At 35.3% G+C, this 15,988-nt stretch overlaps 2 protein-coding genes across 2 annotated transcripts; both read right to left on the bottom strand.

Moving 5' to 3' along the window:
- Positions 1–361: 361 nt before the first annotated feature.
- On the bottom strand, positions 362–2,187 carry LOC122295876 (ribulose bisphosphate carboxylase small subunit, chloroplastic-like). Its single transcript, XM_043105129.1, has 3 exons — positions 1,883–2,187; positions 1,638–1,772; positions 362–790 (listed from the first exon to the last, which is right to left on the bottom strand). Exons 1-3 carry the CDS (start codon positions 2,063–2,065, stop codon positions 560–562), a joined length of 549 nt encoding a protein of 182 aa, XP_042961063.1. The 5' UTR covers positions 2,066–2,187; the 3' UTR covers positions 362–559.
- Positions 2,188–13,641: 11,454 nt separating this feature from the next.
- LOC122295875 (ribulose bisphosphate carboxylase small subunit, chloroplastic-like) lies at positions 13,642–15,437 on the bottom strand. The gene is made up of 3 exons (XM_043105128.1): positions 15,166–15,437; positions 14,920–15,054; positions 13,642–14,065 (listed from the first exon to the last, which is right to left on the bottom strand). Exons 1-3 carry the CDS (start codon positions 15,346–15,348, stop codon positions 13,835–13,837), a joined length of 549 nt encoding a protein of 182 aa, XP_042961062.1. The 5' UTR covers positions 15,349–15,437; the 3' UTR covers positions 13,642–13,834.
- Between the last annotated feature and the right edge of the window lie 551 nt (positions 15,438–15,988).

Raw genomic sequence — 15,988 nt, 5'->3', positions numbered from 1 at the left:
TGGGTTTTGGCAGTCACTTCTATCTGAATTAGGTGTAACTAATATTAAAGCAATATATAAGAGATTAATGTGGGATATTGAAACAAACTATCTGCAATTCTAGCTCTATAACTACCAGCAAACCATAACTTTATCATTATTCATCGATGTGTAATGTGAAATCATTAATTGTCTCGAAAGTTTAAACGAATTAGAAAAAATAGATTTTATTATTTATATTTATGTGTTTAACATCTACTTAGGAAAATCGTGTTGGCAGGGAATGTAATAATGGAACAGCAAACAAAATCGTCCCAGCCTTCTAGTGATTGTGTCTTGTTATGATCAAACTCTAAAAGCTATTTATATGTAAGAGAGGATCTTTGTGGTCAGACCAACAAAACATCACGAATTTTATTACTATAGTACGACAGTCTTCGTTGAGTTGGAGATCCCACAAAATAAACAGAACTAGGCCAAAAATAAGAATTCAAATGTCTGGAGTTGAAAGACAAAACATGAACTTCAATCGCAACAAAAGGCTAGCAGGACATGGAGGAAAGAAAAAGGCTTTCATGAATTAGAAGCCCGGGGGCTTGTAGGCAATGAAACTGATGCACTGCACTTGGCGCTTGTTGTCAAACCCAATTATACGGATGAATGCATTGGGGTATGCCTTCTTGCACTCCTCAAGCTCTTTCATGACCTGAGAAGAGTCGTTGCAGCCAAACATGGGGAGCTTCCACATTACCCAGTAGCGACCATCGTAGTATCCAGGAGATCTGTGGTTCTCACGGTAAACGAACCCGTGCTGCATACATATATTCAATCCACAATATCATAACTGTTAGTCAGCTCATCTATCAGAGATTTTCCATACCTGTTACTATTTGATTTGTTATCAACCTTGAAAATTATATTATTCTACAAATAAATTATGTTATGTCAGCAGCGTGGAAGGTGTGCCTCTGCAATTGTCGATTGGAGTTCACTTTAACTATGATTATAGCATGACATGAAATAGGAACCATTCCCTGCCTCAAACATTACCCCAAACTGTCACATGTTTTGAAATAGGCACTATAAAGTATTAAAATCGACAGATTGCATATTCCACCCAGCTAGCTACAATCGATTGCTTGTTCGTCAAATATCACAATTTTATTAATTCTGGCCATTAACATTATAGTTTTTTAGAAATTAAATGGCGTAACGTCTTTATTTTAGAAGGTATATATAGGAAAAAGAAACTGTTCAAAGTGTAAAAGACAAACAATTGCTAAGAGGACCGCAAAGAAGTGCATCCTCAACAACATGTACCACTTATTGTCCAATGTCCGATAGCAGCCGTGCTGAAAACAACATCAGTTCTCACAGAAAACATGTTAAAAGGCTGTGGAATCCTTTAGGCCATACTGTTTGTTGTTGAAATAAAAACGTTGTGTCTGCGGTGTTTTTATGAACTAAAAAAAGAAAAGAATAAAAACTACTACTAGTTGATGATACACTGCAGAAAACATAGTTTTATTTTTTAAATGTGCAAGAGTAAGATCTTGCTGTGTCATTTAGATGTGTTTACTTTAGTTCAAGTGCTAATTAATTAACAAAATAAACAAGGCAGAAGTAAGAAAAAGTGAAACAGAGAGTTGAAACATCACCTCCAACTCGAACTCCAAACAAGGGATCCATCCTTTGCGAAGCAGATAATCCACTTCCTTGGCCAATGATGCAGTAGAGAGAGGAGGTAGGTAAGAGAGAGTCTCAAACTTCTTCTTTCCCAATGGAGGCCATACCTGCATTCAAACAAACAAAAGCAAAAAGTTCCCAACTAAGTTCAGTTAAAGTGTTTTCATCTGTGTGGTGCATAGCGTATATGGTATTCTTGGGTTTTCCATGGAAGTACCTGCATGCACTGAACTCTTCCACCATTGCTGGCAATGGAGGTAATATCAGTGTTGAGTTTGCGGGTGACAGGGAAGGACGAGGCAGACTTGAGACCGGTGAAAGGTGCGACCATGGCAGCATTAGCCGGAGAGGCTCTGTTAACGGAGGTAACAGCCGCTGAGGAGACGATGGAGGAGGCCATTTCCTGACCTTAAATTCTTAAATCTTGCTGTGTGTTTACCGACCACACACAGGCTTGTGAACACTTTTTAAAGGCTTTTGCTCTGCTGCTTGTTTATAATCTTATAGAACTGAAACTACTGATCTCTTTGAGACATTTTCTCCAATCCTGTGGTCTTAATTTGTTTGTGGTTCTTAGACATGGATTGGCCCTTGTATCATGTAGGGGGTGACATTACACCTTGATGGCCACAGAACGAAGAAATCTTGGATCACAACCCTTATCGTCTATACTCTCCATAGGTTTTGCCACGTGTCAAGAGCCCATTATCTTATCACAGCCACAAAATAAAGACATTTGTTTTCTGGTTTCTTTTTCTTTAGGAGGAATGAGGTCTTAAATCGTTGTAGGCTGTTCTATTCTCTTTAATCCTTTTTAATTGGCCCTTGAAGTTTTATTAAAACTATTCGGGGAAAAACTGTAAGGTTTTTAATTCTATCATATTTTAATTTTTTATACTTTGATTTTGTGAAATCGTTTAAACATGTTTTTCATCTTTTCAATTACTTTAAATTTAAGGTCTTTTGAATGACATGGTTCAACCGAACAAAAATATTATGAATGAAAAGGAGGCAAGATTTTCCCAAACTTTTAAATTCCATCTCCTTTAAAACTATTAAAATTTATGATCAATTATTTTGGAAAGTAGAAATTGAAGAGTTTTTTTTTTTTTTTTGATAAAAAGATACTTTCTTTTATTCGAAACCAACTCTACTTACATCAAAGATTCATACCAAATAACTCATGAGACACAATTAGGAAAGAATCCTACCAAACTATCAAGTCATCTAAATGTCATATTTTAGTATGAGTTGCTTCATTAGCTATTCTTCCTTTATGCTGGATTGAAAATTTTGGAATCAACTTCATCATAGTCTTGACCGCTCATGAACCAAGTTGTCTCATGAAGACCTTGAATCACTTGTTGCCTGAATTTCATTCACCATCAGTAGTGAATCACTCACAATAATTAGATTAGCGATACACAAGGGGATGCAAACTTGTAAACCACGTAAAATAGCCAGTAACTCTACTTCCATAGGATAATTTATTGCATTTTCTTTCTTACTAGCAACTAGTATCACATCACCTGAATCATTTATTAAGATCATTCCCACCTTGCCCTACTTTGGTCATTGAAAATAGCCCTATCAACATTTAACTTTAACACCCTGTGAGGAGGAGGCTGCCAACTACAAGATCTTTGTTGTTAGGATGGTTGTAGTGCTTTAGCATCTTTAAACTCCTGAGCTAAGGACAATGCATGTTCTATTACTTGTTCAATTGTTAGCAAATTGTCCTCAAATATCTTTTGGTTCCTTCTGTACCATAGTCCCCAAGCAATTAGAAATTTTTTTCCCAAATCCCCTTCCTTGCCTCTTGTCATGACATGCAAAACAATCTACAGAAAGTCCATATTCTCATCAAACAGCATCAGATACTTTACTTTTCCATGGCTCTTTAAGTAAAGGGCAATAGCACAAAACATGTCTCGCATCCTCCTCTACCTCACCACACCACTTGCAAGAAGCCTCCTATATGATCTTCTTCTCTTTCAGTTTCTGCTGAGTTGGAAGGCCATTTTTGCAAGCTCTCCATGCAAAAAATTTAACTCTATTTGGGGTCTACCATAGCTTCTTCTATAGCTTTTTTTGAGCTTTTGCATTTGAGCATTCACCACTTTGTCTAGACTGATCAAGAGATTGAAAGAAACTATAGGAACTCTTAACATTGAACTTGCCATGCTTTTCATGCTCCCATATGAGGCAATTAGGTCTCCTTTTTGCACTGAGCAATATTTTTAAGACTCCACCGCCTTCTCGAGGAGGGAACAAACTTCTATGTATTGAATGGTCAATTCAATGAAAAATTAATATGCTTGTAAGAAATTAGAATTATTCGAATAATTATGAGAAAATTAACTAACAATTGTTGATGTGGCACAATAGGAACAAATGATATATATATATATATATTTTAAATAAGAAACATCATTCATTAATTAGAAACTAGTTCAGACAATACAACAAAACTAATACATACATGAACATCTTCTACATCTATAATTACATGATTACATAACAAAGCATCATTTGCTAAATAGTGAGCAACTTGATTGGAGTCCCTCCTCACACGTTGAATCTTCTAGGCAGCATTACCATTATAAACAGTTTGATCTCTTCCACCAGATGCCCATACGTACTAAAATTTTCTTCATATTTATTAACAACATTAACAACAACTTGAGCATCCCCTATCACATTTGACAAACCCAAATCCCTCTAAAAAAAGGATACATGTCGTAAGTATTGCCCGAGATTCTGTTGTAGTGGAGTTTGAACAAAACTTTGTAGCTGCCCTCATAGATGCTAAAATAGCACCATGAGAATTTCCTACCACAATTCCAATACCAATCCAGGTTCGTTCTTTATCAACTGCTACATCCCAATTTGTCTAGACACAATTAGTTTCAAGTGGTAACCATGTATGTTGCTATGTTTATCTCATACAGTTGCTAATCACCAACTCACTTTTGTCAGTTTGATAGTCTTGAAATTGTTCCATTGCCTGACTCAACAAACATTTGGATGTAGAAAACTGCCACCATAGCAAATTCATTATGATCAAGTAGATTACTAAGGGACTCAATTAGATCCAAAACTTTTCGAACTTTTCGACAATACACATTCAAGACATCACCAACAACAACACAATTCCAAAGATCAAGCATTTTCTTCAATAATAAATTGGCTCTTGTAGGTAGATCATTGTGGCAAGCTTTCCAAAGAAATACTTTAACTACCATGGGAGTGTTTAGATTCTATAGTTTCTTCCAAAAAATATCTCCAGCATTACACATAGAAGATTCTCCATAACTTCGATCCATCGACATCTTTTTGTAGATGATTAGCACTTTTCATAGAAAAAGTGCCAGAGTTGGTATACTGCCATATCTGTTTGTCATCAATAGTCCACATACTAAGTGGAATTTGCAATGTAGCATCAACATCTACATCAACAAAAATGGCCCTTACAAGATTAGAGTTCCATCTCCAAGTCCCAAAATCAATCAAAGCTTGTACCTTTGTTGTACTGGGTAGCATAGAAGGGGGAGTTTGAACTACATATGTCATAGGTTTGGGGATTCATTTATCCTTCGAGATAGAGACCTTGCTTCCATCGCCTATTCTCCCTATCAAACCTTCTTTTAACATCTTAGCACCTTGAATACTTCTCCAATTATAAGAAGGTTTATAACCCAGCTGTGAATTAAAAAAATGACCATTCCAATAGTACTTAGCTTGCATAACCCTTGGCACCAGTGAATTAGGATTCTGTACAATCCTTCAACCTTGCTTAGTAAGTAGAACCTTATTAAACTACTCAAAATCTCTAAAATCTAGACCACCTCAACCTTAGATTTGCTTATTTTCAACCAACTTATCCACTATATGTTATTATCATTCTATTGATGACCCCACTAAAATCTCTACACAATCTTAGTAATATCATGCAACAGACTTCTTGCAAGCTCAAAAACACTCATATTGTAGGTAGGAATTGCCTGTGCCACAACTTTAATAAGTACTTGCTTGCTTGCTTGTGAAAATTAGTTTTCAATTACTGATTCTTTGCCACACTCCATCATGAATATTAAAAGTTCTGATCTTCCATTTACCGACCATGACAACAAGACCTAGATACTTCTCATAACAATGAACAACCTTTAACCAATAGCATTGATAGAATTGCTTCTTCTTTTTTCTAGTATTTTTACTAAAAAAGATAGTTGTTTTTATCTTTGTTCAACATCTGACCAAAGGTTGCCTCATAAGTAAATATCTATTGCATACACCACCATTCCTACATAGAAGCTTTACTATCATCAGCAAAGAAAAGATGATTAATACTAAAACCTCATTTTCCAATTGGAACACCAGTTATGCTACCTTGTTGTTCAGCCCTCAACAGTGAATAACTTAATACTTCAACACAGATTATAAAAAGATATGATGAAAGAGGATCCCCTTGTCTAAACCATCTTGAAGGAAAGAATCTGTGAATAGGAGTCCCATTTACTAAAACAGAATATGAAACTGATTGGAGGCATATCATAACACAGGCAATCCATTTAGAATTAAATCCCATCTTCTTTAGAACAACTTAAGTAAAAGGCCACTCCATTCTATAATACGCTTTACTCATATACAACATCAAGGCCATATAACCCTCTCATCGTTTTATCTTAGTAGCCATGGCACTTTGATACTAACTGATAACATGAGACAGTATTGGTTTAAGTCTATTAGCAAGAACTTTGGAACATAGTTTATACAAAACATTATAAAAGCTAATACGTTTGTAATCAGTCACCTTTAAAGGATTTTTCTTCTTTGGAATCAGACATATGTAAGTGTCATTAATGGCCTTCGGCCATGAACCTTTCAAATTGAGGAGGTCAATAATAGCCTTACTAATCTTCTCTCCCACATAATGCCAATATTTCTAATAAAAACATACTGAAAAGCCATTGGGACCAGGAGATTTCAAAGGATCCATTAGAAATAAGGCATTGGCTAACTTCTTCACTAGTGTATGGTTGTTCTAGCAAAGCATTGAGTTCCACAGGTATCAATTTATGGAATCCTTCCAGGTTGTCCTCAATACCTATTGGAAATGAAGTAGAATAAATAGAATTGAAGTAATTGATAAAAGCCATGGCAATATCACTCTGACTACGATAAAAGTTGCCCCTTTCATCCTCCACACAATCAATATAATTCACCTTCCTTCTTTGATTTTCACATTGGTGGAAATAGTTTGAATTTCAATCCCATGTTGTAACTGCTGCTATTTAGCACTTTGCTTCCATGCTAAATCTTCTCTTTCCAACAAATCTGTTATTTCCTTTTTAAGCTGTTTTATATCACCCACAATCATAGCATCTCCAAGATTTTGATATTGTAATAGAAATTCTATTTTTTCTTGAATTGCCCTCCTTACCCATCCATATTCTCAATTGTGCTCAGTATCTCCCCAAATTTTGTTGAACATGCTGAACCTTATCTGTAGATAACTACTCAAAATCCTTGATGCCCTCAACAACCCTACCATAATCATTTGTTAAAGTCCAACTGAAATCTAAATGGTGTAGTGCTTCTGAAAAACTTACTTGACTTCATCAAATGCATCAAAAATGTACAATGATCAGAACTTCTAGCTGGTAATACAATCACTTTCATTTTTGGATATCTATCAGTCTAGTCGCTATTAGCAACCACTCTATCCAATCTTTCCTTAGTAAAGTTTCCATCCTTTCAATTATTGCATCATGTATATATTAATTCTTTATAGTCAAGACTATGCAAATCACATGCATTTAAAACTTGTTTAAACTTGTCCATTTGAAAGGGAGACCTCCAGGTTGCCCCAAACTTTTCAGATCAATAATGGATCTCATTAAAGTCACCAAAGCATAACCATGGTAGATAATGAAATTCCTTAAAACATTTAAGTAAGTTCCATCCCTCTTCACATTTACTTATAAGAAAACCAAAAAAACCTATAAGTTTCCAAGAACAACCAGTATGAGAATTAGAAACTTGAGCATTGATATGTTGCAGAGAATAGTTTTGAATTCTAAAACTATCTCAGCCTTCTAGTACAATGCTAACCCTCCTCTACTACTGACACTATCCACTGTAAAGACATTATCAAAGTCAAACTTACTCAGCACATATACCATTCTACTTTGTTGAGACTTAGTTTCCATAAGAAATAGAATGTTGGGATTAAAATCCTTTACCAATTGATAAAATCATGAACTGTTTGAGGTGTCTCGAGCACTCGAGAGTTCCGACTTAGGATATTCATAATGCTTGGCGAGGCTTGCAACCAGCTTTCCTTGATTCATTAACATGAAGGCTCTATCTCATATTCCCAACCTCATTATTAACCTCATATTTCTTCGTCATACTAGTTCCAACCTCTACTGATTTTCTTTTTTTTGACAAGTAGAATCACGTTCCTCAGATGGTTGGTTAACAGTACTCAATCTCGCCCTCCATTTCAAGGATTGTGTATGCTTCTTAGACTTACAATTATCTACCACCTCACAATTCTCAAAGAAATTCTGTGTTTGTTGAAGACCTTGAGGTAACTTCAATTGAAAATCTCACTCACCATCTATGGTCATAATCAAATCATTATGACTATGGATGTAATCAATTTCATTTGCTCCAATTTTATACAAAATTTGGGATCGAACCAGTATACACTGATTTTGCATTTTCAAGAACCGATGCCGGACCAGTTACCTCTTAAACCAGTACTTCCAGTTTTCTCGGTTCTTGTCCGGTTCGGTCTGGTTATCTGCTTTTAATCAAGTGTTAATGTAATTATATATATATATATATATATATATATATCTATATATTTAAGATTAAAATTTTATGTTATGAATTATAATAAAAAATTATTTAATATATAATTATATATACTATACATAGAAATTTCATAAATAATTATATATATTATACAAAAGATTATATATACATATATATAATATTACAAATTAATTTTTCTTATATATATATATTTAATAAACTGGTTCGGTCCAGTCCGATGTCGAAAAGCTAAGAATTGATTTCGAATCGGATTTAACCAGTTTTTAAAATGTAGGAACATATTTCAGACTAGATCGATTCAAAACTAAGCCAACTAGTCCAAACCAATCCGGATCGGGCCGGTTGTCCAATTTTTCAGTTTAAACTTTCACTCCTAATTATGACCTCCTATAGTTACTGCATCGAACTTACCATTCAGACCTACAGACTCATTCCTTGTAACAACCACTTCCCATAGGCTAGGGATGTCACGTGTTTTCATAAATATAGATGGACAAGAGATTTCATGATTTAATAAAATAAACATTTATTTTGTAAAAATAATTATTTTATAAAACATGTCTCCAATAACACAAAATTAAAAAAACTTCAATAACTTAATAAATTGTCTGTCATAAAAATAATTTATTCTAACAATTCTAGAACTAAATCAACTACTCCATCTAAGCCTAACCTGCCTACTCGTACTCATCACATGCTCACCCAGAGTGGTTTAAAAACTTAAAATAAACTAAAATGAGTTGAAAACTCAGTGAGAAATCCATCATAACATAAACATAACTAACATAAGTTATTTTATAAAACATTTCATGCTGATAATTTAAGAACATGATCATTCATACGTATGCTTATGACATGCAACACTTATCTTACTTATCATAATTATTATACTTATCATACTGGTCAACACACTTAATCTTATGTGTGAGGTTGTGTATGAGCCCCACATCCAGTGGCCACAAAGAGAACCACTAATAGTATTCTAGCATACTATGGTGGACCACGCTTAGGTCCATGGCTTGCGCATCCACCCATAAATCACATTGATACCATGTATAAGAGGATTTTTTTCCCTCAGGTTGAAGGCCTTGAAGACAAGTCCAAATATAGAAGCCTAGCTTGATAGATGGCCCATTAAGTGCCCCCTGCCTCTAAACTAATGTCGACCCATGGCCATAATCCTACTGGAAGTCTCCAAATGCAAGAAAGGAGGAGACATGTCACCCCGGTACTCCCCTACAATGCCCAACCTTATAGAACCTATGCAGGCAGATGGGAGGTAAACACGGGGGAACCCTTGATCTTCTGACAACAAGGGAGGAGGAGCCTGGTAGCATGCTCCTACAAGATGAAAGAGACAGGAAGCCATGCTGAATTAATTGTGCCGCCCCAGGAGCCACGTTGCATTAAAGGATTCTGACTAAAGGAATAGTTGAGGAGACATATTCCTATGGGTAGTCCCCTAGAAACCTTGTATAAAATCCAATCTCGAGGTACAAAGAACTCTCTTTGATTGATCTACACTCTTGTATGAACTAATATTGCTATGCACATTACCACTGTGCTCCACCAAACCAGTAAGTCGCCCTCTCCTTTCTCAACTCCTCACTTTTACTCCCTGTCTCTATCTCACATTTGCACTATTTTTAGCTTGTGAATGCTTACTGGAGATTCCCACATTTGCACTGTCTTCAGCTTGTGAATGCTTGATGGTCTTTCCCACATTCAGTTGTGAACGTTTGATGAAATTTCCACATTTGCATTGTTTTTTAGCGTGTAAATACTTACTGGAATTTGTATGTTTTCTCCTCACTTTTACTTGGTTGAGTTTGTTGTTTATATTATGTTGGGACTGAATTTCATTATGTCAATGGTTGCTAGAATTTCTTATCAATTGGATAGATTTTTAGTATATAAAATGCCTACCGAATGTTATGTTTTCTCTTTGTCCTTGTTGAGTTGTGTTTGTTGTTTTATTATTTTTTGGGCTGTATTTTTAGCTTGTAAAATGGTTTGTTAATGCTTCCTAGTTTTTGTTAAAATGAAGTGCCATAATTTTGTGAAAAGGTACATATTATTTTGATGTTTCTGTTAATATAATGTCTAGTTATGGTTACTGGATTTCTTGTCTTTGGATTGCTTTTCAGCATGTAAATTATTCGATAAAGCTTGCTATATTTTTTTGATAAAAGAAATGCCTTATTCGAGCAATGTGTGTCAGTATTTTAATAAACGGGTTATTCGTGGGTATGTGTATCATGACCTCAAAACGAGAATGGGCATTATTTCGATTGAGCTGTTCTTGTCACTTAGGAGTGCGTAATATTGAGTAATGTCCCCATGTTCGTACTTTGCTTGTCACTCTCTCTCTCTCTCTCTCTCTCTCTCTCTATCTGTTGTGCAGCCACTCAATTTGAGTGCACGGCTGTCCCACTCAGCTTAGCTCTATTGCAACTCTCCCTGGGTATGTCCTTCCTTGGGTATGTCCTAAAACCACCCAACTCCTTGGCTTTAGGAATGTATTTATTACGTTGTGTTGTTGTTAGGTTACATGTAAGAGTTAGTTAAGCTTCAACTTTTGGCAAGTCTACTACTTTCAGATTAGGATGGGTTTATTGTTAAAGGTGTTTGATCAACTTATCTCAAATTGGACTTATTTTATGGCTAGGTTTCATTTCAAAAGCTTGTTATAATGCTTTAAGATGTAGTGGGCTTATGTTGTTAAGTTGGTATTTTAGGATACTGTTGTTTTATCAGAATATTTATTAAGTGGAGATTGACATATTTAGAAAATTATGGTATTTTAGAGTTAAGAGAATTGTAAGTTTTGAGGAATTAAATTAACTATTTCAAGTGCAATTACAAGTTACGAGTACAATTGGAGATTTATTCAAGTTATATGATTTTCTATAGGTGACGATTGATTTTTGTTTGGCATTATTGTGGAAAAAATTCAAAGAAGCTAAAAAGTCCAAGTAAGTAGGGTTTCTATACTAAACTTTGCATAAAAAAATGAAATGGGGTTGATTTTGAAAATGTATGTTTGTTTTGAAAAGAAATTTGAAAACAACATCAATAACGTGTTCTGCATGTGCATAAAATCTATATAAGATGAAGTATTTTTTTGTAATGACTGGTGTAGACATGAGCTAATTTTGTGCAATGCAAAAAGAGCAAATATGAAATTTATGAAAACTTGTGCATCTGATGTGAATATATTCTAAATATGTTTTTGAATATGTGAAATGAATTGGATTTATATCAGTACTCTGTTTTGATATGATGTATTATCTGACAAAAAAAAAAAAAAAAACATTTGGCATGACTTTTTGATTCCATTCTAATTCTGATTTTGGTTTTGATATGGTAATTCTGATTCTGTTTTGCTATGATATCTAACTCAGTCATGGGATATAATAGTGACATCTTACCCTATCACAGGATATAATAGTGATCTTTGGCCTTGTCACAGGATATAATAGTGACCTCTGGCCCTGTCACAGGATATAATAGTGACCTTTGGCTCTACCACGGGATAGAATAGTGGTCTCTGCTTTGAGTGCAATTGCTTTAGTAACATGGTGATTTATGTTCTGCTTGGCTTTCTGTAGAATGTACAACCTTAGCACGAGAGTTTAACATGGTCTCTATTCTGATATGATGCTCTGATATGATATGATAAGATGAAAATGTTCAGTCATGTTGTGCCAAATGGGCCTTTGAATATGATTTTTTTTAATATGAACAATTTGAAGTGTCGCTCTGATTTTTTGATAATAAGTATTTTTGAGTTTTGCATCTTGAAACTAAAATGTTTTGTTTTTACAGCAAGATGTTCAATTATGTTGTGCCAAATGGGTCTTTGATTATGATTTTTTTTAATATGAACAATTTGAAGTGTCGCTCTGATTTTCTGATAATAAGTATTTTTGAGTTTTGCATATTGAAACTGAAATGTTTTGTTTTTGCATTCTGAACTCTATGAAAATGCTCATGTTTACATACTAATATATGTTCACTGCTTATTGAATTGTTGGTAACTCACTCCTTATCTCCACAGTATTTTTCAGAAGAAGCAAATGCTTTGACGGAGGATCAGGAAAAGAAAGCGGGTACAATATTGTTAAGCGTAGGGAATAAGTACTGAGATTATTAAAAGTTTATTATTATTTTTTTTTTGTAGATTGATCTATTGTATTGACTAGATTTATTGGGATGTTGACCATTATTTTAAGTCTTGAATTGTCGTATTTATGGTTATGGAGTCTTTGAAAGTGGATGATGATATGTTTATGGAGTCTTTGGAATATTTATTAATATATATATTGTGAAAGAGGATTTCGGCTACATGTAGTAACTCTCTGACCCCTGCGGGACCGGGACGTTACATTTGGACTTCTCTTACAAAGTATCCCAACCCTGCTTTGATGATTTAGCTCTTATAATTCTTGGAATGATTGTTTCAGTTAGTGCTTGTTGGAGAACAAATTGGCATCTTTTTGTTTGAGGTCCTTTTATTTTGATGATTGACTTGTAGAGATAGGACTTCCTTTAGTAGTATTTGCAACTCCTCCTTCAATCACCTCCAATAAATCTTGATTTTGAAAAAATGTCATCATTTGATGCTCCAATAGTTTTAATTTTCACCACCAACATTAGGAATTGATGGTTGAGAAGAACCGGAAGCCATGGTACCCTTTGCCCAAAATTGATCGGACTTGAGCTATGATTCCACTTTTGGGAATTGCAAGTTGATATTTAGTTAAATGGGTAGGTTGTGAGAAAAGGCTAGAGGAATTAGGAAGGCTTCTTTGGTTGAGTTCTTCCAAAGATCGAAGAAAAGACTAATATTTATCTTGTTTATTTTTTTGGCTTCCCATACAAAGCACCCTACGTTGGGTATATACAGGGGAAGCAGATACATTCTTGAACCAGCCTCTACAACTTCCTAGACACAATAAATAAACTAGACACATGCATGGTTCATGGTTTAGTGCTCAATAGACGTTGGCTACCATACGATCTTACCAAGGCACTGCAATTGTATTGTTGATCATCGTTGTTTGCCCGTGGGAACATTAATATGTTGGTAGTGAATATTAATGGAATAACAATCATAATTATCCCTTCTGATCAAACACAAAGCTAATTTTATTACCATAGTACGACAGATTTAGTTCAGTAGGAGATCCCACAGGCCACAAATAAACAGAACTAGGCCAAAAATAAGAATTCAAATGTCTGGAGTTGGAAGACAAAACATGAACTACAATCGCAACAAAAGGCTAGCAGGACATGGAGGAAAGAAAAAGGCTTTCATGAATTAGAAGCCCGGGGGCTTGTAGGCAATGAAACTGATGCACTGCACTTGGCGCTTGTTGTCAAACCCAATGATACGGATGAATGCACTGGGGTATGCCTTCTTGCACTCCTCAAGCTCTTTCATGACCTGAGAAGAGTCGTTGCAGCCAAACATGGGGAGCTTCCACATTACCCAGTAGCGACCATCGTAGTATCCAGGAGATCTGTGGTTCTCACGGTAAACGAACCCGTGCTGCATACATATATTCAATCCACAATATCATAACTGTTAGTCAGCTCATCTATCAGAGATTTTCCATACCTGTTACTATTTGATTTGTTATCAACCTTGAAAATTATATTATTCTACAAATAAATTATGTTATGTCAGCAGCGTGGAAGGTGTGCCTCTGCAATTGTCGATTGGAGTTCACTTCAACTATGATTATAGCATGACATGAAATAGGAACTATTCCCTGCCTCAAACATTACCCCAAACTGTCACATGTTTTGAAATAGGCACTATAAAGTATTAAAATCGACAAATTGCATCTTCCACCTAGCTACTAGCTACAATCGATTGCCAGTTCGTCAAATAACACAATTTTATTAATTCTGGCCACTAACATTATATTTTTTTAGAAATTAAATGGCGTAACGTCTTGATTTTAGAAGGTATATATAATATATAGCAAAAAGAAACTGTTCAAAGTGTAAAAGACAAACAATTACTAAGAGGACCCCAAAGAAGTGCATCCTCAACAATATGTACCACTTATTGTCCAATGTCCGATAGCTGCCGTGCCAAAAACAACATCAGTTCTCACAGAAAACATGTTAAAAGGCGTGGAATCCTTTGGGCCATACTGTTCGTTGTTGAAGTAAAAACGTTTATCTGTGGTGTTTTTATGAACTAAAAAAAGAAAAAATAAAAACTACTACTAGTTGATGATACACTGCAGAAAATATAGTTTTATTTTTTAAATGTGCAAGAGTAAGATCTTGCTGTGTCGTTTAGATGTGTTTACTTTAGTTCAAGTGCTAATTAATTAACAAAATAAACAAGGCACATGTAAGAAAAAGTGAAACAGAGAGTTGAAACGTCACCTCCAACTCGAACTCCAAACAAGGGATCCATCCTTTGCGAAGCAGATAATCCACTTCCTTGGCCAATGATGCAGTAGAGAGAGGAGGTAGGTAAGAGAGAGTCTCAAACTTCTTCTTTCCCAGTGGAGGCCATACCTACATTCAAACAAACAAAAGCAAAAAGTTCCCAACAAAGTTGAGTTAAAAGTGTTTTCATCTGTGTGGTGCATAGCGTATAGGGTATTCTTAGGTTTTCTATGGAAGTACCTGCATGCACTGAACTCTTCCACCATTGCTGGCAATGGAGGTAATATCAGTGTTGAGTTTGCGGGTGACAGGGAAGGACGAGGCTGACTTGAGACCGGTGAAGGGTGCGACCATGGCAGCATTAGCCGGAGAGGCTCTGTTAACGGAGGCAACAGCCGTGGATGAGACGATGGAGGAAGCCATTTTCTATGTTTACCGACCACACACAGCTTTGGGAACACACTTTTGAAAGGCTTTTGCTTGCTGATTGTTTCTACTCTTATAGAACTGAAACCACTGATCTCTTTGAGACATGTTCTCCAATCTTGTGGTCTTAATTTGATTTAGCGTTTCTAAGACATGGATTGGCCCTCGGTTCTAAGACATTGATGGCCACAGAATGAAGAAATTTTGGATCATAACCCTTATCGTCTATGCTCTCCCTAGGTTTTGCCACGTGTCAAGAGCACCCTATCTTATCACAGCCAAGGAATATGGTCTTCTTTTGTTTTCTTTTTGAGGAGGAATGAGGACTTCAGTTGTTGTTGGCTGCTCTGCTCCTTTTCTAGTGGTCCTTTCTTGGCCCTTCAACTTTTTGGGAGCACAAACGTTAGCAATCTTATCCCATCATGTTTCGAGACTTCTAATAATAATGTTTAATAATACATACAGTCGTAAAGTATATAAATATAGTATAATTATTTTCAAAAAGAATATGATCTATTATTAAAAAATTAATTTTTTTTTGTAGATCTTATATTTATTTACCTTTTTCAAATAGATTGCGTGACGCTTATAAACTCATGACTGCAAGTATCATTTCTCTTATAATAATTTAACATTC

This window comes from Carya illinoinensis, chromosome 15 (genome assembly GCF_018687715.1).
Source record: "Carya illinoinensis cultivar Pawnee chromosome 15, C.illinoinensisPawnee_v1, whole genome shotgun sequence".
In the NCBI taxonomy this organism is placed as follows: domain Eukaryota; kingdom Viridiplantae; phylum Streptophyta; class Magnoliopsida; order Fagales; family Juglandaceae; genus Carya; species Carya illinoinensis.
The sequence above is the reverse complement of the archived record's forward strand: the minus strand, read 5'-3'. Positions and strand labels throughout refer to the sequence as shown.